General features: G+C 39.1%; 2 protein-coding genes and 1 long non-coding RNA gene across 5 annotated transcripts in view; 1 reads left to right on the top strand and 2 right to left on the bottom strand.

Annotated features, from left to right (window-relative positions):
- lrrc45 (leucine rich repeat containing 45) overlaps positions 1-6205 on the bottom strand; it is a 23827-nt gene extending 17622 nt beyond the window's left edge. The window contains exons 1-8 of one of the 3 annotated variants that reach the window (XM_062056373.1): positions 5910-6205; positions 5502-5652; positions 4705-4786; positions 4545-4633; positions 3905-4194; positions 3545-3606; positions 3134-3204; positions 2032-2210 (exon numbers count right to left, since the gene is read on the bottom strand). In XM_062056373.1, the coding sequence (XP_061912357.1) occupies positions 2032-2210; positions 3134-3204; positions 3545-3606; positions 3905-4124 (532 nt within the window). In that variant the 5' untranslated portion in view covers positions 4125-4194; positions 4545-4633; positions 4705-4786; positions 5502-5652; positions 5910-6205. Of the gene's footprint in view, positions 1-2031; positions 2211-3133; positions 3205-3544; positions 3607-3904; positions 4195-4544; positions 4634-4678; positions 4787-5501; positions 5653-5909 lie in introns of all 3 variants that reach the window. The other 2 variants (XM_062056374.1, XM_062056372.1) reach the window with 2 other exon arrangements.
- trub1 (TruB pseudouridine (psi) synthase family member 1) lies at positions 5826-18552 on the top strand. The gene is made up of 8 exons (XM_062056375.1): positions 5826-6019; positions 6095-6193; positions 11853-11908; positions 14924-15005; positions 15088-15160; positions 15558-15697; positions 17775-17831; positions 17909-18552. Exons 1-8 carry the CDS (start codon positions 5878-5880, stop codon positions 18070-18072), a joined length of 813 nt encoding a protein of 270 aa, XP_061912359.1. The 5' UTR covers positions 5826-5877; the 3' UTR covers positions 18073-18552.
- On the bottom strand, positions 9221-10073 carry LOC133655079 (uncharacterized). Its single transcript, XR_009826938.1, has 3 exons — positions 10054-10073; positions 9363-9422; positions 9221-9297 (listed from the first exon to the last, which is right to left on the bottom strand). It is a non-coding gene; the product is annotated as an uncharacterized LOC133655079 (long non-coding RNA).
- Positions 18553-22655: the final 4103 nt, after the last annotated feature.

A 22655-nucleotide genomic window follows, 5' to 3' on the forward strand; every position in this document is an offset into this window, starting at 1 on the left:
TGCATGTTTCAACAAGTCAAATTTAAGACTTTTTAAAGACCATAATTTAAGACCATTTCACATCTATACGAACAAAAAGTACAAAGACAAAAAAAAATCAGAGGGGCAGAACGAATTGTAAGTATATGATTTCATTCACTGCTCTTTCACATTGGAAAATAAAATGGGTAAACTAACTAAATACACCAAAAACCTCTCTATTGTAAACTACTTGAAAAAAATATGAGCAAATATAACAACCGTTTTTCAGATTTGACATATAAGTGTTTTCTTGCAAAAGGTGCAGTGTGCTTCATATTAAAAGTTTTAATGTAACAACAACAACAACCAGACATAAGCAATGGTTGAGGAAAGCACAACAATATATTGTCTGTGAGAGGGACTGTTAGCATCTCTGCTAAAACTAAATGGTCAACTTTTGCAGTGTTTTTTCAGCTGTCATAATTGAGCAAACAGATTAAAACATCCACAGTATCGCTACAGTATCTGCACAAAGTTGTGAAAAAAGAGAGAAAGAAGGTGATTATGGCTTGCACGTCTCAAATAGAATTTGGATGTCAATAATGTGGATAAGATTTAAATTTGCTCAGCTCATTTTGTATCTGGTATGTATGAACACCTTTTTACCTGTTTTGTTTGATTTTTTGAAAATATCTTGCTAATAAACAAGGACTAGTTTTTATTTAAGTATGACAAGATGACATTCGCAAATCCTTCTTGCCTTCCTCACCCAACCATAAATTAAGTGTAAACACTAAACAGATGACCTTTATAGTTTTTAATGTCAGTTGCTGGATAAACTTAGAGAAAATATTAGGCATGAGAAGCTGACCTGAAAATATTGGCATAAATAATAGAAATAATATATAAAAATTATATTTTCTTAATAGTTTTACAGCTGAGTACACTACTCCCACAGAGAAATTAAAATGTGCTTACTGTATGTAATGGTATGATTTCACTAGTAAACATCTCATTTTGATCTCCTTCGGCAATTGGCGCCACTTGACCCACAAAACACTCATTTGGGGGGGGTTAAGTTCATCCTTGTATACTTTCAGCATCTTTTGACACTTTTACATTATCATTCCATTTACTTTCAGCGCAATGTTTATAAATGCTTCCCTCCTCCACATCCGGATTCTAAACACTTTATTTGTTTCCATCCACCGGCTTCAAGCATGCATTAAATGGATCGTTCTGCAGCCATACATTGTTGAACTTGCACTTACCCATCATCTTATGCAAGTCATTCGCTTTGCTGTGGGCTTTTGTTTAATTTTCTCCGCTGTTATGCCAAAGCTGTAATAACACACCGCTGTGCGTTCACGGCACACTAGCTGCAGGTGCACAATAAATTCTGACCGGGCAGCACAGGTAGCCTACTTTCGTTCCGTTTTGTAGTTATGTTATAACGTCCTCAAAAATCTAAACATTTAAAAGCAAGACTGAAGTTTAGGTAACTTATAATGATTGTGAACGATAGGCAAAAGTCCAAAAAAAGTGAAGTTCCCCTTTAAGGCCTACCATAGTCCAGGGTCACTATGGCTGCTAGTAGAGGTAGTTACCTTGTTTATTCATGTGATTAAAAGGTGATTCCGAAGTGAACATGAGGGCTGTGAAAATAAAACTAAACTATATAGCAAATTGTATATAATATTTTTGAACAACATATTACAGTACCCCGAAAGGGACAAGCGGTAGAAAACGGATGGGCAATATATTACAGTACGAGTGCCGCTGGGATAGGCTCCAGCTGTATCGGTATCAGTATACATCATATACCGTATATATAATATGTAAATATTACATATATGTTATATTCTATATTGCTACTACGATACATTTTTAGTCTACTTTATATCTGCATTATCCTTTCCATCCTTTGTAACTGAGCTACTGTGTGGAACAATTTCCCTTGTGGATCATTAAAGTTTGTCTAAGTCTAAGTCTAAGTCTAAGCACCCTCGCAACCCCGCGAGGGAAAAGCAGTAGAAAATGGATAGATGTTTTAAGGTCGGTGTGTCTCACCTAGCACCTTCAGCGTGCTGTTGCGTTTGAGTGCCTCAGCAAGCTCCAACGTTCCTTGATGGTTGATCTGATTGTTACACAGGTCAAGATGTGTCAGTGCACCGTTGGAGCCCAGACCTTCACAAAAAATAGTGAAGGCTTTGTCCCACACTCCAAGTGCATTCCAGTCCAGTACTAACCTGTCAACATATTTTTGTCTTTTTAGCAAAATGATTGGCAGTGTATGCAACTCTAGCATTCAATAACCAACACTTATCTTAACTTCGATTAACTTTATCAGTTCATGCTTACAGACTTATGAGGTAGGACAGCTCGAATCTGAGGGCCTGGTGCAGGATCCAAAGTATTTTTTCTCTACATGAGGGGACATGCCCAGACAAAGGTTGTTTCACTTTACTGTGGTTGTTAAGGTACAATGATATAAGACCTCTGCTAGGACTCAGACTAGATATGTCCTATCTAAGTCTGTGAGCATGAACTGATGACTTCCATGACAATCTGAGCAGTCTATTTGCGATGGATTCATAAAGCCCTGAAAATACAATGACCTGAATGAATGAAAATATTCACAGGCACCTAACAAGCAGGTTGTTTGCATTGTGGGAGGAAGCCATCAGTCCTTATTAGGCCATACATACAGTGAGGCAGGGGTGTCTAAAGTGCAGCCTCAGGGCCATATTCGTCAAGTGGGTTGTTTTTTTTATTGGCCCTCGACATGTTGTAAAACCAACATTTATAAATTATTGATTAAATATGTTATTCGATATTACACTATTTTGCTTTGTTGCCTAAAACACAAAGCAAATATGTGAATGGTTTATTTAGATACCTTAATATATATTGACCTATTGGATTGGTTTTTACCTCTTTATTGTACAAAATGTATCTACGTTGACCCCCTGCATCCTTCACTTTTTCTATTTGTGGCTATAAATACTGGTAATACATTTCAATCGTAAGTACCAGTACACAACACAATTTTCAAACAAATACTGTATATCTAAAATCGGGGGTAATCACACAACCATCTCTGTATTTTAAAATAATCAATATTTAATTTAAAACACTTGCATAATGGTGTATTACAGAAAATAGTTCTCACCTAATAAGAGTCTTATTGCGTGTCAACAATTTTCCCAACACCTCTGCCCCAGCTGATTTCAGGTTATTTCCCTGTGAATAAAAATGTTCATCAAATAATGTAACTTCAAGATTTATCTGAATGATGTTAGTTTTTAGAATGAACAAAAAATGAATGACAAACCACTTCATAACACTGGACATTTCATGTGTATCAGCTCAATTGCACATAATTGCACAGCTCCCATTTGCACTATTTTTTGATTGTGTAAATATTGTATGCTGTATTTTCTTGTACTTTTTATTATTATTTTTAGTTGAAATGTACACTACGCGGCATTCTGAGCACAGCAAGTAAGAATTTCATGTACAGGGATACATGTTTCTTACTGTGTATTGACAATAAACTTTGTATTACATTGTTATGAGTTACCTTTAGATCCAGGGCTTTAACAGTTGTATTGTGAATAAGGTCAGTCAGGAAAATGATGGCTCCTACAAGTAAACACACATGCAACAAAAACGCTGTTATACATGTGCCGATGTAGAGAACATTTTACACATGCAATACTTACGCCTACCACAGAGTACTACAGTAAACAAGTACAAACATGCTATTTTGTCACCTGCAGTGAATTGCTTCAATCAAAGACAGTTAGAGGGTGCAATTTTAAGCAGATTTAAATGTATTCAGGCCAATAAGTCAACAAAACATATTAAGAAAGCTTATTGTTAGACAGGCTCTCCATTAAATACATTCACAATGTTTGCTTTACATTTGGCTTCTACTGACCTTCCTCACTGAGCATGCAGTCACTGAGAGACACATCAGAAAAGAAAGTATCTTTTTGGAAGGCCCGGGCAAGCATCGTGCAGGTATCCTTAGACAGACTCAGTCCGCTTAAATCCAAGCGGGAAGCCCGGCACTCCTGCAACCTGACCATGACGCTTTCCTGGGGCTCCAAAGCTCCTTCTTTACACAGGCGTAAGTATGTCTGCCTGAAAGCCTCCATTTTGACACACTTGTCTTATCTTTTCTTCTTCACATGAGACACAGGACACATCTTCATCCAAACCCAAACACTGACAAAAAATGGCAAGAAAATGGTAGAAAACAAAGAATTAAATGAATAATTTTAAACAAACATGATATTGTCTGTATGAATACTGCAGATATTGGTTATACATTTTAAAAGCACGGTCATGAACAAAAATCACTTTTAAGGTTCACATATATAATGAATGATATAGTCGAGGTTTCTGTGGTTTATCCGTTATACAGTGCTCTGTAGAGCGGAATATACGTTAGGTCAGGAAAAAAAACAGAGGCTATTTCATCCCTGCAAGCCTGTTTCGCAGGTTTCTCTGCTCTTCAGGGGATTTTTAATTAATTTCAATTAATGATAAATTTGTATTAGCTGTAGCATGTTCACTTTATCTGCGATGAGGTGGCGACTTGTCCAGGGTGTACCCCGCCTTCCGCCCGAATGCAGCTGAGATAGGCTCCAGCACCCCCGCGACCCTGAACGGGACAAGCGGTACAAAATGGATGGATTGATAATTATACATTTGTAATAGCTGTAGCATGTTCACTTTATCTACGATGAGGTGGCGACTTGTCCAGGGTGTACCCCGCCTTCCGCCCGAATGCAGCTGAGATAGGCTCCAGCACCCCCTGCGACCCCAAACGGGACAAGAGGTAGATAAGAAGGGCACTAATAAATAATTACAGATCATTTACATTGTGGTATGTAGGAATATATTTTTCTACATGTACTAGTTCTGTATTTCTTTCGCACAGTAAACAAAACACATTTGCTTCCGCACCAAACTTATGCCATAAACCTTCTATATGTATATATTTTTTTAATATCTCCGATTAATACACTCTTATTTTAGTAGATAATACATATACTTGCATATAATCAAGGCCGATTGATGGGTGATGTATAACTACAAACTACATGTGAAGAAACAGATAGTTCAGGAAGTCGAATTTTTTTTTTTTTCAACGAATATTATCTTAATGCATAAATATGTAATTGGAATTTACTTATGTTCAACAACACATTGTTTTAAATAAAATACATGCTGCATTAAACTAAATCGTTATTTTCACAACAAATGTGTACCATCAAATTGAGGGGAAAAAATTCAAAATTATTCGGATCAGATGTCCCAAATGCAATTTAAGGTAAACAAACAAACAACTTAGATTGTTATAATGTTCACCATGTATGTATGTATGTATGTTTTTTTATTCAGATACGAGCACACCGGTAGCTACATGCTAGCTAGCTATTCTTCAACTTGCTTGGGAGAAAAAACAACACTTTGCATAACATTTAAAATAATCCACTAAATATATGGTTAACAAAATGAGAACTTACCTTACAGAGTCTACAGTATGTTCAGACAGTTATTACTCTTGCACCAAACACAGTTGACAACAAAAGTAAGCCAAGCGTAACCAGGAAGTGTAGTTCACTGTGAAGCATTCTGGTCAATGTAGTCTCGTACGCTCAGTGGTTTATCGGCTTCCTTTTACATGAATTAAAAAAGAAAGACAACAGAGAAGGTATTGTGAAACAAAACCTAATTTGAAAGATTTTTTTGATGAATATATTTCATTATATTCTGCCTTTCTTGCTTTGGCACGAAGTATTACGTTGTCAATGTTCCACCAGCAGGTGGCGGTAAATGAATTACAGATGAGCTACGGAGGAGGAGTTGGCCTCAAAGAGGAAGATAGTTGCTCCAACAAGCATGGCTGGAAGCAGCGCAGCGCCGTCACTTACCAGTTCACTATCCAAACTGCAGTCCCTGCATGGACTGTTTGCAATCTATAAGAAGCAGGGACCGACCTCTGCAGATGTCTTGAATAATCTCAAAGAAGTTTTGCTGAAGGGTAACGCGGGGTAACAGAGTAATCACATGACTTGTTTGTGAAGGCAAACGCGCTGATGCTCTATTTCTCTTATAGAAGCTGGCGTGAAGAACGCGAACCCGAGGAAGAGGAAGAAACAGAGTCTTAAAATGGGCCACGGAGGAACACTCGACAGCGCTGCCAGCGGAGTGTTGGGTGAGCACTCTTTCTCTGTTTTACGTGCAGGTGTTACTGTTAAACTTGGGTTCAATCACTGGCGTCATCACCCTCAAGACGCTTTATGATGACGTCACCTCTAGCTATTTGAAGAGATGGGATTTATGCCTGTTTGAAGGGAGCTGAATTTGAGGATCTGTTCTTTTTAGAGATGTCCGATAATGGCTTTTTTGCCGATATCCGATACTCCGATATTGTCCAACTCTTAATTATCGATTCCGATATCAACCGATACCGATATATACAGTGGTGGAATTAACACATTATTATGCCTAATTTTGTTGTGATGCCCCGCTGGATGCATTAAACAATGTAACAAGGTTTTCCAAAATAAATCAACTCAAGTTATGGAAAAAAATGCCAACATGGCACTGCCATATTTATTATTGAAGTCACAAAGTGCTTTTTTTTTTAAACATGCCTCAAAACAACAGCTTGGAATTTGGGACATGTTCTCCCTGAGAGAGCTTGAGGAGGTTGAGGTGGGCGGGGTTGAGGTGGGAGGGTAGGGGGTAGCAGGGGCTGTATATTGTAGCGTCCCGGAAGAGTTAGTGCTGCAAGGGGTTCTGGGTATTTGTTCTGTTGTGTTTATGTTGTGTTACGGTGCGGATGTTCTCCCAAAATGTGTTTGTCATTCTTGTTTGGTGTGGGTTCACAGTGTGGCGCATATTTGTAACAGTGTTAAAAGTTGTTTATACGGCTACCCTCAGTGTGACCTGTATGGCTGTTGACCAAGTGTGACTTGCATTCACTTGTGTGTGTGAAAAGTCGTAGATATTATATAATTGGGCCGGCACGCAAAGGTAGTGCCTTTAACGTTTATGGCGCTCTGTACTTCTCCTTACGTCTGTGTACCACTCCGTACAGCGGCGTTTGAAAAAATCATAAATTTTACTTTTTGAAACCGATACCGATAATTTCCGATATTACATTTTAAAGCATTTATCGGCCGATAATATTGACAGTCCGATATTATCGGACATTTCTAGTTCTTTTCAAAGATTATTATTATTATTATTATTATTATTATTATTCAATCAAGAAAACAGTAATTGGTAGCAGTTATAAGGTACAATGAGAATCAGAATAAGTTAAATTTACACCAGTATTACTCTATTAGTGCTAATTATTCTGAAATATTGAATATACTTACATTTTGTCTGTGTTTTTATAGTAAATATTCAATTAGCCCCGGATTTCCACTAAATGCGAAACAACCGCGGAACGGCACCCGCACGGCAGGTGACTCTTTCCATTTTTACTCAAGTCAACGTGTCCGTTTCCACCGCCTGCGGAACTTTACCGACATGCTGTTACTGTTACGCATTCCAGCGCTAAAAATACACAAAGCTTCTATATTTGCCAAACGCCGCAACAAATCCGGTCAATTTGGCTAAAATCTGGACAGATGGTCATGCACAAACCAAAAATAAACAATCCGGTTTACTTTCAAAATAAAATATTCCGTTTTCAATGCAGATCGTATTTTACACTTTGAAACATCCTAATGGGCCAGTCAACTCGTATGTAATTTCAACATGTTGACACAAATGGCTAACAGCATGCTTATTCACGTCCCCCCTTTTCTCTTCTTTAATGCAGTGCTGGTTGCCTTTTTTTCCAGGAAATCTTGTTTTTGTCCTTTTTTTCCTGGTGTCTTCCTGTTCCCGTTTTGTTTTTGCTACTGCAGCGATCGAGTCGCTCGACAAGCCTACGTCGCAACACACCGAGCGTGGGTTCATTAAAGGAGAGTCGTGAGATTCTAGTTGCATGATTCTATCAAATAACGTGACAGAGATGGAAGGACATAAAGACAACAGAAAATATATCTCTGTCAAAAATCCAAATGTGTAAATATGTTGACAAGTAGGACTCTTATACAATAAGTAAAGACAAGCAGGCAGCAGCTCATACATTCTCATACTTTCTGTAACATCAAGGACGAAATTATGTCAGCAAGCTTGAAAAACACTATAAGCTACATGAAAGCCCAGAATAGTTTTTATTTAAATTTTTTGTAATATTTTTTAGAGTTTATGAGGAAACCTTACAATTTATTAAACCCAGAAACTTCTATTAAACAGTATACAATTGAGTAGAGGGCGAGTTATTGTGATGTAGGGAATTTTCAAGTTGGCCCCTCGCAAAACTCTGTTAAAATAGTCTCATTTGTTTGTGCAGCACAAACGTGGCACAAACTATCGATTGTGCTGTTATAATTTGAGTTAAACTCTATATTCCTTTTTTGTTTTCCTTGATACTGGCACCTGTACTCATGTTATTAATGAGCATATTTGGTAGGCAGTGAAGAGTTTCTGTACATTTGTTTTCAAAAGAGCCAAGGTCTATCCATCAATCACCAGCAATTATGTAGACATAAAAGGCTACTGTAAGGAAGGAGTGTTGCGGTCATGTCCATTCAACATATGACACAGCAATTAACAGCCCAATGGCATTCAAATGCTGCAAAAACACAAACGACTCCCTGCACTCTGGATGTTCAAAGCGTTTTTTGTCTGAAGACCTGCATGTGCAGGTAGCCACAGAACTGTGCAAGGGCTGGATGCAACCTAATGTCTGAATGGCATCACAGGCACAAAGGCTTATGAACTTTGGAAATCTAGAGCCAACTCATCTGCCCAATTTGGCAACCTTGCGCAAAGCAAAACGTGAAAGGAATTATTTGGAATTAGGTGACAAAAATCCTATTTATTCCTTGCAGCTCACCTCATATTGGTAGTATCAGAGACATTGTTCTGTCACTACTGGAGTCAAACACAAATGAGTACAAGACCTTCATAAAGAAAACTCACCAGAAAGTATGTTTTAAGGCAACTGGATCAGTTGTAAGAAAACTGACAAGGCCAAATGGCTCATCCAACCATATCTTCCTTTATCAGGGTGGGACAAAGCAAAGCACTCTCCCCAAGGTGCAAATGCTGTCAGAGAAACATGTTGTTAATGCCATTGCACATTGGCTGACCGAATGGATTCGTGCAGGTGCACCTGTTCCAAAAGAAGTTGAGTGATTTTTCTCAGGCCATGTTTGGAGCTCTTGTGAAGGTGCTAATCCTTATCCTGACCTGAAAAGTTAAATCAATGAATGCTTTAACATTTTTACTTGGTAAACAAGATGCAAAACTACCACCTTGTTTTGTCAGGGTTGATGTTACACACTACATCAATATGTTTTTGCAACAGGGACTGCCTGAAGAAAAAAACCACATAGGATTAAGATTTTTTGTAAGGTCTTTAGCACAGCTTCTATCATAATCTGTGGAGCAAGCCATAACTATTACGTGCTATCACTATTGTGGCGTTAAGTGAAGCCGAAGGTAATGATAGTTCTGGAGTCCCTTTATCATCAGAAAAGTGCAAGAAATACCCAAAAGCACAAATTGCACAAGAGTGTGTCGCCATTCCAAATGACAAGGGTGAAAAACAGGAACAAGTGGATGTATGTGTTCAGCTCCAGACTGACATCTGACAGTGGGTAACTGAAATATGTAAGGAGAGCAGGTCACTGGCCAAGGCTGATGGGGATCACCATAACATCCACTTCCTACCTGAGATTATTCCCCTAATAATACGACTTGCAAATTACCATTCTGGACAGGAATAATGGTGCCACTATTCCACGGCACCATCATCCCTGCAAGTTCAGCCACAGTTGAAGCAGAGTTAAAAAATATTAACCAAGGTATTTTCAAACATGAAAACTTAGCCACAGGCGTGGATCATTTTATTGCTCGCCATCTTTCTTTCATCGAAAAAATTATGACGTTTCTGCCATTGACCCTGCATCCACTGTAGAAGAGAACAGACGAAAGGATGCTTACACCTGTGATGCTGCTAATGCTGCCACATACATGCGCCCAACAGATGAAGATGGGGTGGAAAACTGGAGAGGTCAAGTGGTTCCACCCAAAAATGGATGATGAATTCATCCCCCCTCCTTGTCCAAAATGGCTGCAGGCCGGAAAAAAGTAAAACTGCAATTGATAAAAAAATGGAAACCATCAGCAGCCTCTCAAAGTCGATAAATCAAACATCTCTGTGCTAAACACTTGTGCATTTGATGCTTTTTGTCAGAGCTTATGTAGCGCTTTCTGTGACAGCATTTCTTGAAAATGTTGGAAGTTGCAACAAACACAACAACCAGTTCCTTAAACTGATAAAAGCCATCGCTACACAAAGTGTGACCCAACAGGTCTACGTAGAGAAGGGAAGACTGCTGAAAAAAATATTTTAAGCTTTAACATCTGGTATGCTACAATAGACCCACAATGCAATGTGTTTTATTTGTCAAAACAATGTTCTTAACTGTAGTGCAAACGAAGCACAAGGACAGTTGCATTCATCTCTACCTCCATTGGTGTCATCCAGACTTCTGGCATCTCTCATCTTGCAACTGCTGTGGAAGAAGGACTCCGCCTTCCTGACTCTGACTGCCTCTGGGCAATCAGAGAAGACACCAAAACAAGAAATAATACATGTGCAGCCAGGGTTACCCACAGTTATAGACTGGGAGAATTTACTTGGACTGACACTGACCAGTGCTCAGCAACAGTCACAGGAACACATTGTGACTGCAATAGTTGGGATGATCGGCTACATACATTAATAAAGGTCAGGTTTTTGTGCGTAAGCAAGTTTAATACATGAGGCCCCTGATCTACTAAAGGTTTGCATGTTCTAAAACACGTGCAAACTTGATAGCACATGCAACACTGATCTACTAAACTTGTGTGCAGAGGATTGGGCCTCTTTAGTGAGCAAAATGTGTGCAATCCATTTAGTGTGTCTGTCTTCATTAATATGCAGAATATATGCTTATCATCAAAATGCCCACAATATCAGGAGAAGATGCAAATATATTTAGCACACAGTGTGATTTATCAAGAGTATTAAACCTCAACTGCGAGCACTCTTGCATCTGTATTTAGCACGTCTGAAAAGTATGTGCAAACTGACACAGTTACACGTATGCCTGTGAGAAAGGAAGCGATTGCGCTGCAGCTGTGCTTGTCAACATACTATATATGGACTGTCAAAAATAAATTTTTTATAATTTTATAGCTGCTGGATGACTTAAGGAGTTGATTAAAACAAATTGAATTGATGCCTTTTTCTGTCTGCTGGTAGTTTTTAAAAAAAAAAAAAAGGTTTTTCATATGCAGTGCATCTGGAGTGTATTCATAGTGGTTCACTTTTTCCACAATTTGTTATTTTATAGCCTTATTCCATAATGGAATAAATACATTTTTGTACTCAAAATTCTCCACACAATACCCCATAATGACAATGTGAAAAAAGGTTTTCCTTAGAACTTTTTGCAAGTTCATTATATTATATTTGTATGTATTATGATATATAGTAGTAGTGACTTCCTTGTTCATTTACGGAATCCGGTCAACTTCCTTTGTTTTCAATTTGTCGAACTGCAGATGCAAGTGACGTCGACGCCACATTGGGGCCTGTGCGTTTTTACAATGGAGTCTGATAAAGATCACATTTTACTTGCAGTGTAAACAGTCAGCTGAAAAAAATCTGATTTTGAAAAAATCAGATATGAGACGCTTTGGCCTGCAGTGTAAACGTAGTCTAATTTGCTGTAATAATATTTTCTCTCTTTCAGTTGTTGGTGTTGGAAATGGCACAAAAATGCTCAGCACAATGTTGACCGGTTCCAAGGTTAGTCAAAGCTGCTGACACTCACCTAATTTTTACTTTAGCTTGATTTTATGAGATGTTTATGTGTTCATTACCGTTAACGGCATCCATTGCAGTTTCATACAGTTCCGGTTATAAGTTCCATGAGTTTGAATAATTCTCATGACTTTGTTGCTCATTATTGGTGTATTTAAATGTTTGTTCCCAGGATGCAAGGATAATGTAGCTTATTCAAAGTTTTACAAAAACTTTACTGAACAAAAATATAAACGCAACACTTTTGTTTTTGCTCCCCTTTTTCACGAGTTGAATGAACTCAAAGATCTAAAACTTCTACTATATACACAAAATACCTATTCCTCTCAAATATTGTTTACTAATCTGTCTAAATCTGTGTTAGTGAGCATTTCTTCTATGCCAAGATAATCCATTTTACCTCATTAGTGTGGCATATCAAAATGATGATTAAACGGCATGATTGCACAGGCGTGCCTTAGGCTGCCCACATAAAAGGCCACGCTGAAATTTCCAGTTTTGCTTTTTTGGGAGTCTAGGGCGGTCAGAAAAGCAATATCTGGTGTGACCACTATTTGCCTTGCGCAGTGCAACACATCTTCGCATAGAGGTAATCAGGTTATTGATTGCGGCCTGTGGAAGGTTGGTCCACTCCTCTTCAATGGCTGTGCCAAGTTGCTGCATATTGGCAGGAACTGGAACATTCTGTCATATACGCTAATCAACAGCATCCCAAACATGCTCAATGGGTGACATGTTCGGTGAGTATGCTGGCCATGCAAGAACTGGGATGTTTTTAGCTTCCAGGAATTGTATACAGATCCTTGCAACATGAGTTTGTGCATTGTCGTGCTGCAACATGAGGTGATGGTCTCGGGTGAATGGCACAACAATGGGCCTCAGGATCTTGTCATGTCTCTGTGCATTCAAAATGCCATCAATAAAATGCACTTGCGTTCATTGTCCATAATATATGCCTGCTGGATGTGGAGGTCCTGGGCTGGTGAGGTTACACGTGATTTTGGGGCCGGTTGGATGTACTGCCAAATTCTCTGAGACGGCTTATGGTAGAGAAATGAACATTCAATTCACGGTCAACAGCTCTGGTGGATATTCCTGCAGTCAGCATGCCGACGGCACGCTCCCTCAAAACTTGCGACATGTGTGGCATTGTGCTGTGTGATAAAACTGCCCATTTCAGACTTGCCTTTTATTGTGGGAAGCCTAAGACGCACCTGTGCAATAATCGTGTTGTTTAATCAGCATCTTGATATGCCACACCTGTGAGGTGGATGGATTATAAGCACCCACGTACCACTGCTCCCATGTGTGCTCTATTGTAGTGGCCACTGAAAACTATGTCCGCATATTTAAAGTTTTGGGCACCGTGTGAGATCCAGATGTGTTCAATTTAATGTAGTTAGAGTTATACTCATTAAGCGAGGGGAAGCTTTTTTTCCAAGCCAAGTAAGCGATTTTATCGATCCATCGTTGCAGCCTAAATTGGGAGTACACTTGACTTTATTTTGGATTTTCTTTAATGTACACTGGGTCTGAATTATACATACATTACTGTGGGTGGTGTGGCTCAGATGGTAGAGTGGCCGAGCCAGCAACTTGAGGGTTCCAGGTTGAATTCCAGCTTTTGCCATTTTAGTCGCTGCCGCTGTGCCCTTGGGCAAGAGGACTGCAGTGCCACCCACTCTGGTTTAAATGTAGCTTAAAAATTTAGATAATGGGGTTCACAATGTAAAGTGCTTTGAGTCTCTCGAGAGAAAAAGCACTATATAAATCTAATTCACTTCAATTCACATATAGTCTCAAATATATACATACTAGGGCCGTGAATCTTTGGGCACCATTCGATTAAATTCTTGGGATAATGATTTAATTCCGAATCGATTCTCGATTCAAAATCAATACTTTTTTAATATTATTGGGTGCAAGTTCTATGATTAACTACATTCCTCCATACATTTTTCATCCGAGGCCACATCACAGTTACGGCTGCACTCAGAGGGCTGCCTGTTACTGCGAAACATATATAATACACCCACATGTATATTATACAATTTCTCTTTTAGTTGAATATCATCATTGTTTACAAACAAACTAGTGAAAAACTTGCTTTGTAATTATGAGTCAAGGTGTCAAGCAGATTTTAAAGTTCACCTTTTTATTTAAAAAAAAAAATTCAAAAAGGTTTACAATGACACACAGAAAAGGAAACAGGTTGTTGCATCAAATAATAAAAAATATTTAGTAAAACTGCAGCTACCATATTTTTCGGAGTATAAGTCACACCGGAGTATAAGTCGCACCTGCCGAAAATGCATAATAAAGAAGGGAAAAAAACATATCTAAGTCGCACTGGTGTATAAGTCGCATTTTTTGGGGACATTTATTTGATAAAACCCAACACCAAGAATAGACATTTGAAAGGCAATTTAAAATAAATAAAGAATAGTGAACAACAGTCTGAATAAGTGTACGTTATATGACGCATAAATAACCAACTGAGAACGTGCCTGGTATGTTAACGTAACATATTATGGTAAGAGTCATTCAAATAACTATAACATATAGAACATGCTATACGTTTACCAAACAATCTGTCACTCCTAATCGCTAAATCCCATGAAATCTTATACGTTTAGTCTCTTACGTGAATGAGCTAAATAATAATATTTGATATTTTACGGTAATGTGTTAATAATTTCACACACAAGTCGCTCCTGAGTATAAGTTGCACCCCCGGCCAAACTATGAAAAGAACTGCGACTTATAGTCCGAAAAATACGGTACATGCAGTACATTTTTTTCCCGTCAAAATTGAAATACATTTAGCAACGAAGTGTCTTATTGCCAAATAAAAATTGGTCAAGATGTGGCCCCAGGCCTTGAGTTTGACACCTATGTAACTAGTACGTTGTTAACTCAAATTTGACTCAATTAACTGTCAATATTTAACCAAACAAATAACAAATTATGCCCATTTCTAATGTACCCTTTTAATTTCAGAAATATACTGCTGTAGGGGAGCTGGGAAAAGCAACGGACACTCTTGATGCTACTGGCAGTGTTACCACAGAGAAAGACTTTAGTAAGCACAAATCCCATCAATTCATCTGTACCAGGTGTGGTTTGCCTGTTTTTCGGTACATTATGTGTTTGTTTTCATGCAGAACATGTTACCAGGTTGGACATTGAAGAGAAACTTCACAGTTTTGTTGGCGATATCATGCAAGTCCCACCACTGTAAGTCTTCACCCTGTCCTAATTGAATTCAATGCACATGTTGTCCTATTTTCTTTGACATCCGATCAATGTAATTACAAGTACACACATGCAGTATTTGTCAGCTTGTTTACACATGACAGACGTGAGCAGCTAATTTGGCTGTTTTACTGCAACACTAGCTTATCACTTTCTTGCATGCACGGTTTGTATTTTACGACATAACGCAAATATGGCCTGCATTGGGAGGTGGGTGCTTGTTAAACGGCACGTGAGCATTCTGGGTCTCCAACGCCTGCCGTTTGTGGGTTTGCAACCAAAGACTGGAGCTTGAGTTAACAATGGTGTCTTGGGATTTTACTGATGCAGGATGTAAATGTGTTGTTTGATAACATTATTAGCGTTTTTGTCAATTTAGATACTCTGCTTTGAAAAAAGATGGTCAGCGGATGTCGGTGCTTTTGAAGAAAGGTCACAATGTTGAGGCGAAACCAGCAAGATCTGTCACGGTGTACAAGTTGACGCTCGAAGAGTTCAAGCCCCCTCTCTTCACTCTGGGTTTGTACTTAATGCAGAATTCGTTTTTTGAAGCTTTTTTAAATGTTTTTTATGCTTATGCACTTTTTTTTATATTTGCTTATCATTCACCATCATTATGAAGCCGGGGATCGAACCAGGAACCCTCAGGTTGCTGGCACGGCCACTCTCCCAACCGAGCCACGCCGCCCCTTAATATTGATCATGCTTAATCATGCCTGTTATTACAGCTACATACGCTGTCCGGCTGGCTGTGTACAAACATAACATGAAATAATACTTTACAGATACTGTAATATGATTAGGGATGATACTCGAAACCGGTTTTCCCGGTTGTTCGATAAGAAAAGAACCGAGTCCTCGGACTCGAATCCCTTTTTGAGAATCGGTACCCGTTATCGAGACCACTATAGTAAAGAAAAAGAGTTGGTTCTTTATTCGAATCCCGTCCCGACCAGAAATGGTCCGTGTGACATCACAAGGAATGACGTCACATAGCTCAGTCATTAGGCGCAGATAGCGAAAGCAGGAAAACAATGCACCGGAAAAAGCGCTCCAAGGTGTAATAAAGTTCAAAACAAAAAGGTATAAGCCAATGAATAACTTTACTGAGAGATTTGAGCAGGGTACAAACACATGACGAACACTTTTACGACCAACCGGAAACATAGCAACCAGGCTAGCAACGCACCTCCTTTACGGCAGCTGGCGCAACGTTCTTAAAGCAACCGCAGCACATACATGTATATATACAACACATCTCCGTTTTTTAACTTTTGTTTTCCTTTCCTTGTAAACAAAACAAAATCACACTGTATATGTGTTGTCTGTCTAATTATAAATAATGCAGACGAGGCGTGTTGGCTGAGTTCTTGACGTTTACTTTCACAGCGTGCTCATAACTTCATTCTTAGCTGCCGGGTGGCGACGTGCAACAACACTTTTCGGGGCTACCGCGCATGCTCGTCACTCCCGTTGCATGCTGGGTAGTGCAGTTGTTATTTTCCCTATGATGAAACATCACATCTTCCCCCCTATAAAGAAACATTTTAACTCAATAAAGTGTATTTCTTTTTTTAGCTTTAACTTTTCTTTTTTTTTTTAGCATTGTAACCACATTTGCAAACAACTTTTCTCTTCATAGAATTTTCTTTCAATAAAGAAATAAAGTGCAAAAATGTCAAAGCATCATAACAAACTATTATGTCAAATAGCAGCAGAAGTGCACTTTTTGGAGAGCTGTATTATTTTCAGTTTTGTGCCCAGGGGACTGATTTTATTCAACACTATATTATTATTTATACACCTATAGTGATCACAGAGACAGGTTGTTTTTGTGTTACTGTATATATTTGTTTTTCTGAAAAATTCCACTTACCGGTAATATACTTTGGGTAACAACAGTCAATATTTATTTATTTTATTTTATTTTTTTAGGGGGGTAACAGTCAATATTTATTTATTAGATTTGATTTTTTTCTTATATAATAAAAGTGAGCTTTTGTTAAACCAAATATTGTGTTTTTTTCCATATACAACAACCTATCTGGACTCGATAAGAGAATCGATAAGGAATCGGTTCGATAAGAGGATTCGATAATAGGCTCGAACTCGATAATTTCTTATCAAACATCATCCCTAAATATGATTGTCCATTTTTTCAGTCAGTACAGATTGTTGTCCTATCGCATTTTGTTGTGCATTACAAACTCAAAAGTAATTCAGCTGCTAACACAAAAGCCGCAGCATGTCATCGCAAGGCGACGCTGAAAAAACTGTTCCTCAGTGTTTGCTCTTACAATAACAATGTCGCTGCAACTTGGTTATTATTGGGTTACGGCTGTAAAAGAAGTATTGTTGACGGTTTTGAATGCATTTTTTGGAGTAATAGAGGCAGAATAGATTGCTCCCATTAGCTGGATTGCTAGCCACATACAACGAGCCGATTATTAAAAATTAGAATGCAAAACAACAACAAAACGGGTTTTTAGGACTGTCCCTGATCAAAAAAATACCTTAAAAAAAAAAAAAAAGTGCTGTTCGCCTTTAAAGCAGCATTGCAAATGTATTAATGCTACATACATATTTTTCATTGCAGATATTGAATGTGGAGGTGGATTTTATGTCAGAAGCTTGGTGGATGACCTGGGAAAAGGTTGGTTCCAAACCTTAAATTTGCAGAATTAATCCAGATAACTAATAAACCCTATAAATATTGTGTGCCTGCTGCAGCTCTCTCTTCGTGTGCTCACGTCAAGGAGCTGATCCGCACCAAACAGGGTCAGTTCACCTTGGAAGATCATGCCTTACAGGAAGAGCACTGGACACTGGAGCATATCCTTAAATCATTGCACTTGTGTCCGGACGAGGTGGCAGCAGCAGAGGGTAGCACCTGAGAGACCAAGTTAAGATATACACTTGTAAACTAATTTAAATGTAGGTTACGCTATAGTAATTATCATTGGTTTTCAAGTAGGATTGTAACAGGATAGTGGGTTTTTTTTAATTGTCAGAATGTGTCAGTAGGTGTTGGCAGAATGAAATATGCAAAGCATGTTTATTTTTGTATTTAGTTGAGTCATTATATGCAGAAATCTTAGCTTTCTTTGCTGATAACTTAATTTTCTTACATTTTGTATGTAATAGAAGGACTCCTTCCACTATTCAGTCCCTTGTGGTTTGTTTGATTCAATGTCAAATTGTTATTTTATTTACTAGCTTTGTTTTTTACTGCAAGATAGCACATTGCTTTATACTGGCACTGCTGAACAAGAAAACATTTTGGTTGTTTTTTGGGTAATGGGTCACAAAATTGGGGATACGTGTCATTTGCGATGAATTCTGATGCTCTTTTTCTTTAAAACTTGTTTAATTAACATTTTTGTTGTAATATTTCTTGATAATCTTAAAGGCCTACTGAAACCCACTACTACCGACCACGCAGTCTGATAGTTTATATATCAATGATGAAATCTTAACAGTGCAACACATGCCAATACGGCCGGGTTAACTTATAAAGTGCAGATTTAAATTTTCCGCTTAACTTCCGGTTGAAAACGTCTATGTATGATGACCATACTTGCCAACCCTCCCGGTTTTACCGGGAGACTCCCGGTATTCAGCGCCTCTCCCGATAACATCCCGGCAGAAATTTTCTCCCGATAAACTCCCGGAAGTCAGCTGGAGGCCACGCCCCCTCCAGCTCAATGCGGACCTGAGTGGGGACAGCGGGGACAGTCTGTTTTCACGTCCGCTTTCCCACGATATAAACAGCGTGCCTGCCCAATCACGTTATAACTGTAGAATGATCGAGGGCGAGTTCTTGGTTTCTTATGTGGGTTTATTGTTAGGCAGTTTCGTTAACGTCCTCCCAGCGAGGTAACAACACACAACAACAGCAGTCACGTTTAGTCTACCGTAAAGCAGTTCGTCTGCCGTAAACAGCAATGTTGTGACACTCTTAAACAGGACAATACTGCCATCTACTGGATAGCCTCCAGAACACTGAAATTCAAGTATTTCATATATATATATATATATATATATCAGTGGCGTGCAGTCACTAGAGGCAGGGGAGGCGGGGCCTCACCTGCCATCATGGAAAGAAAAAAAATTAATTAAATTGTTATATGTATCCAGTGATTATACTAAAGTTATTTTCCATTTAACTTCACCAGTTTTAGATTATTTTTATTTTTATTTTCACATTTGCCGTTCAAATACTGAGAAGAGACGGTGCGGTGATCAGCAGCCAGTTGAGGCACGTCACTGATTTGTGCCTCAACATGGATTGTGCACAATAACTCGGCTAACTGCTGAGCTGCTGTGCAGTGAGACCGTATTGCTATATGAATTATATCAGCTAACTAAACTATGGCATAGTTTAGTTAGCTGAGGTATATAATGTACAGTGTATTTTGTCAAAAACTGTATGTGTGTAACGTATTTCTTGTGCTGAGCATTCATAAATCTGCAAAAGACGTACTGGTTGAGGCTCGCAGTAATCCGGCCTCCTGGTGGTAGAGGGCGGTAGTGATCCCAGAGATCATTCCTCGGCCGCAGAAGAAGAAAAAAAAAAGTTTGCAAGCGATTGTTTATTTCCTCTCGCCTGGACTTTTATTAAAAACATGGAGGATAACATATGTAAAATAAAACAGTTTTCTAAACTGGACTTTCAATCGAAGCAGGAGGTAATAATTTAAGGTAGACCAACGCCGGAGCTAAAAGGTTTGCTTTTGACTTCGGGACAGAAGTTCTTTTCAAACGGCGTGGTACACACGCAAAGGCTGGCTGTGTGGATGTCCAGCAAGAAAGGTAAAACCATAATAATGTTTTTTTATTAAATGTGCTTTTTTGTGTGCTACAGTTGTGTAAAGAATGCTGGTATGAGCTTTTAAACATAACCCGTTAACTGCTGCCAATCACATGGTGAATAAGATACTATTTAGGGTTCATATGTTTGTAAATCTGACTGTGATGATGCAGTGCCTCACCAGACATTAACCTCACCGCACGCCACTGATATATACAGTCAAGAAAATAAGTATTTGAACACCCTGCTATTTTGCAAGTTCTCCCACTTAGAAATCATGGAGGGGTCTGAAATTTTCACGGTAGGTGCATGTCCACTGTATGAGAGATAACCTAAAAAGAAAAATCCAGAAATCACAATCTATGATTTTTTAACAATTTATTCGTGTGATACAGCTGAAAATAAGTATTTGAACACCTGTCTATCAGCTAGAATTCTGACCCTCAAAGACCTGTTAGTCCGCCTTTAAAAGTCCTCCTCCACTCCACTGTATTATTCTGAATCAGATGCACCTGTGTGAGGTCGTTAGCTGCATAAAGACACCTGTCCACCCCATACAATCAGTAAGACCCAACATTCAGCATGGCTAAGAGCAAAGAGCTGTCCAAAGACACCAGAGACAAAATTGTACAACTCCACAAGGATGGAAAGGGCTACGGAGAAATTGCCAAGCAGCTTGCTGAAAAAAGGTCCACTGTTGGAGCAATCATTAGAAAATGGAAGAAGCTAAACATGACGGTCAATCTCAATCGAAGTGGAGCCCCATGCAAGATATCACCTCGTGGGGTCTCAATGATGCTAAGAAAGGTGAGGAATCAGCCCAGGACTACACGGCAGGACTTGGTCAATGACCTGAAAAGAGCTGGGACCACTGTTTCCATGGTCACTGTTGGTAATACACTAAGACGTCATGGTTTGAAATCATGCATGGCACGGAAGGTTCCCCTGCTTCAACCAGCACATGTTAAGGCCCGTCTAAAGTTTGCCAATGACCATTTGGATGATCCAGAAGAGTCATGGGAGAAAGTTTTGTGGACAGATGAGACCAAAATTTACCTTTTTGGTCATAATTCCACTATGCGTGTTTGGAGGAAGAAGAATGATGCTTACCATCCCAAGAACACCATCCCTACTGTGAAGCATGGGGGTGGTAGCATCATGCTTTGGGGGTGTTTTTCTGCTCATGGGACAGGACGACTGTACTGTATTAAGGAGAGGATGACTGCAGCCATGTATTGTGAGATTTTGGCCAAAAACCTCCTTCCCTCAGTCAGATCATTGAAGATGAGTCGTGGCTGGATCTTCCAACATGACAATGACCCAAAGCACACAGCCAGGAAAACCAAGACGTGGCTATGTAAGAACCATATCAAGGTTCTGGAGTGGCCTAGCCAGTCTCCAGACCTAAATCCAATTGAAAATCTTTGGAGGGAGCTGAAAGTCTGTGTTACTCAGCGACAGCCCAGAAACCTGACTGATCTAGAGAAGATCTGTGTGGAGGAGTGGGCGAAAATCCCTCCTGCAGTCTGTGCAAACCTGGTGAAGAACTACAGGAAACGTTTGACCTCTGTAATTGCAAACAAAGGCTACTCAACCAAATATTAATGTTGGTGTTCAAATACTTATTTTCAGCTATATCACACAAATAAATTGTTAAAAAAATCATAGATTGTGATTTCTGGATTTTTCTTTTTAGGTTATCTCTCATATAGTGGACATGCACCTACCATGGAAATTTCAGACCCCTCCATGATTTCTAAGTGGGAGAACTTGCAAAATAGCAGGGTGTTCAAATACTTATTTTCTTGACTGTATATATATATATATATATATATATATATATATATATATATATATATATATATATATATATATATATATATATATATGAAATACTTGAGTTGGTAAATTCTAGCTTAAATATATTCCCCTCTTAACCACGACCCCGGCCCAACCACGCCCACCCCACCCCCCACCTCCCAGTATCGGAGGTCTCAAGGTTGGCAAGTATGATGATGACATATGCGCATGACGTCAATCGCTGAACCGGAAGTATTGGTACACCATTGAATCCAATACAAAAAGCTCTATTTTCATCTCAAAATTTCACAGTATTCTGGACATCTGTGTTGGTGAATCTTTTGCAATTTGTTTAATGAACATTGAAGACTGCAAAGAAGAAAGTTGTAGGTGGGATCGGTGTATTAGCGGCGGACTACAGCAACACAACCAGGAGGACTTTGAGATGGATAGCAGACGCGCTAGCCGCCAACCTCACCTTGACTTCCTCCGTCTCCGGGCCGCCGACTGCATCTATGATCGTCGCTCCGTCGATCGCTGGAACGCAGGTGAGCACGGGTGTTGATGAGCAGATGAGGGCTGGCGTAGGTGGATAGCTAATGTTTTTAGCATAGCTCTGTGAGGTCCCGTTGCTAAGTTAGCTTCAATGGCGTCGTTAGCAACAGCATTGTTAAGCTTCGCCAGGCTGGAAAGCATTAACCGTGTAGTTACAGATCCATGGTTTAATAGTATTGTTGATTTTCTGTCTATCCTTCCAGTCAGGGGTTTATTTATTTTGTTTCTATCTGCATTTAAGCCCGATGTGCTATCATGTTAGCTCCGTAGCCAAAGAGCTTCGCCGATGTAGTCGTGGAGATAAAAGTCACT

This window comes from Entelurus aequoreus, linkage group LG08 (genome assembly GCF_033978785.1).
Source record: "Entelurus aequoreus isolate RoL-2023_Sb linkage group LG08, RoL_Eaeq_v1.1, whole genome shotgun sequence".
NCBI lineage: Eukaryota > Metazoa > Chordata > Actinopteri > Syngnathiformes > Syngnathidae > Entelurus > Entelurus aequoreus.

Excerpts from the sequence above, each read along its gene's own strand:
- trub1 (XM_062056375.1), top strand. The coding sequence starts at position 5,878 with ATGGCTGGAAGCAGCGCAGCGCCGTCACTTACCAGTTCACTATCCAAA. Across the intron at positions 6,020-6,094 it reads CAAAGAAGTTTTGCTGAAGG|AAGCTGGCGTGAAGAACGCG; the intron begins GTAACGCGGGGT and ends TTTCTCTTATAG. Across the intron at positions 15,698-17,774 it reads GCCCCCTCTCTTCACTCTGG|ATATTGAATGTGGAGGTGGA; the intron begins GTTTGTACTTAA and ends TTTTCATTGCAG.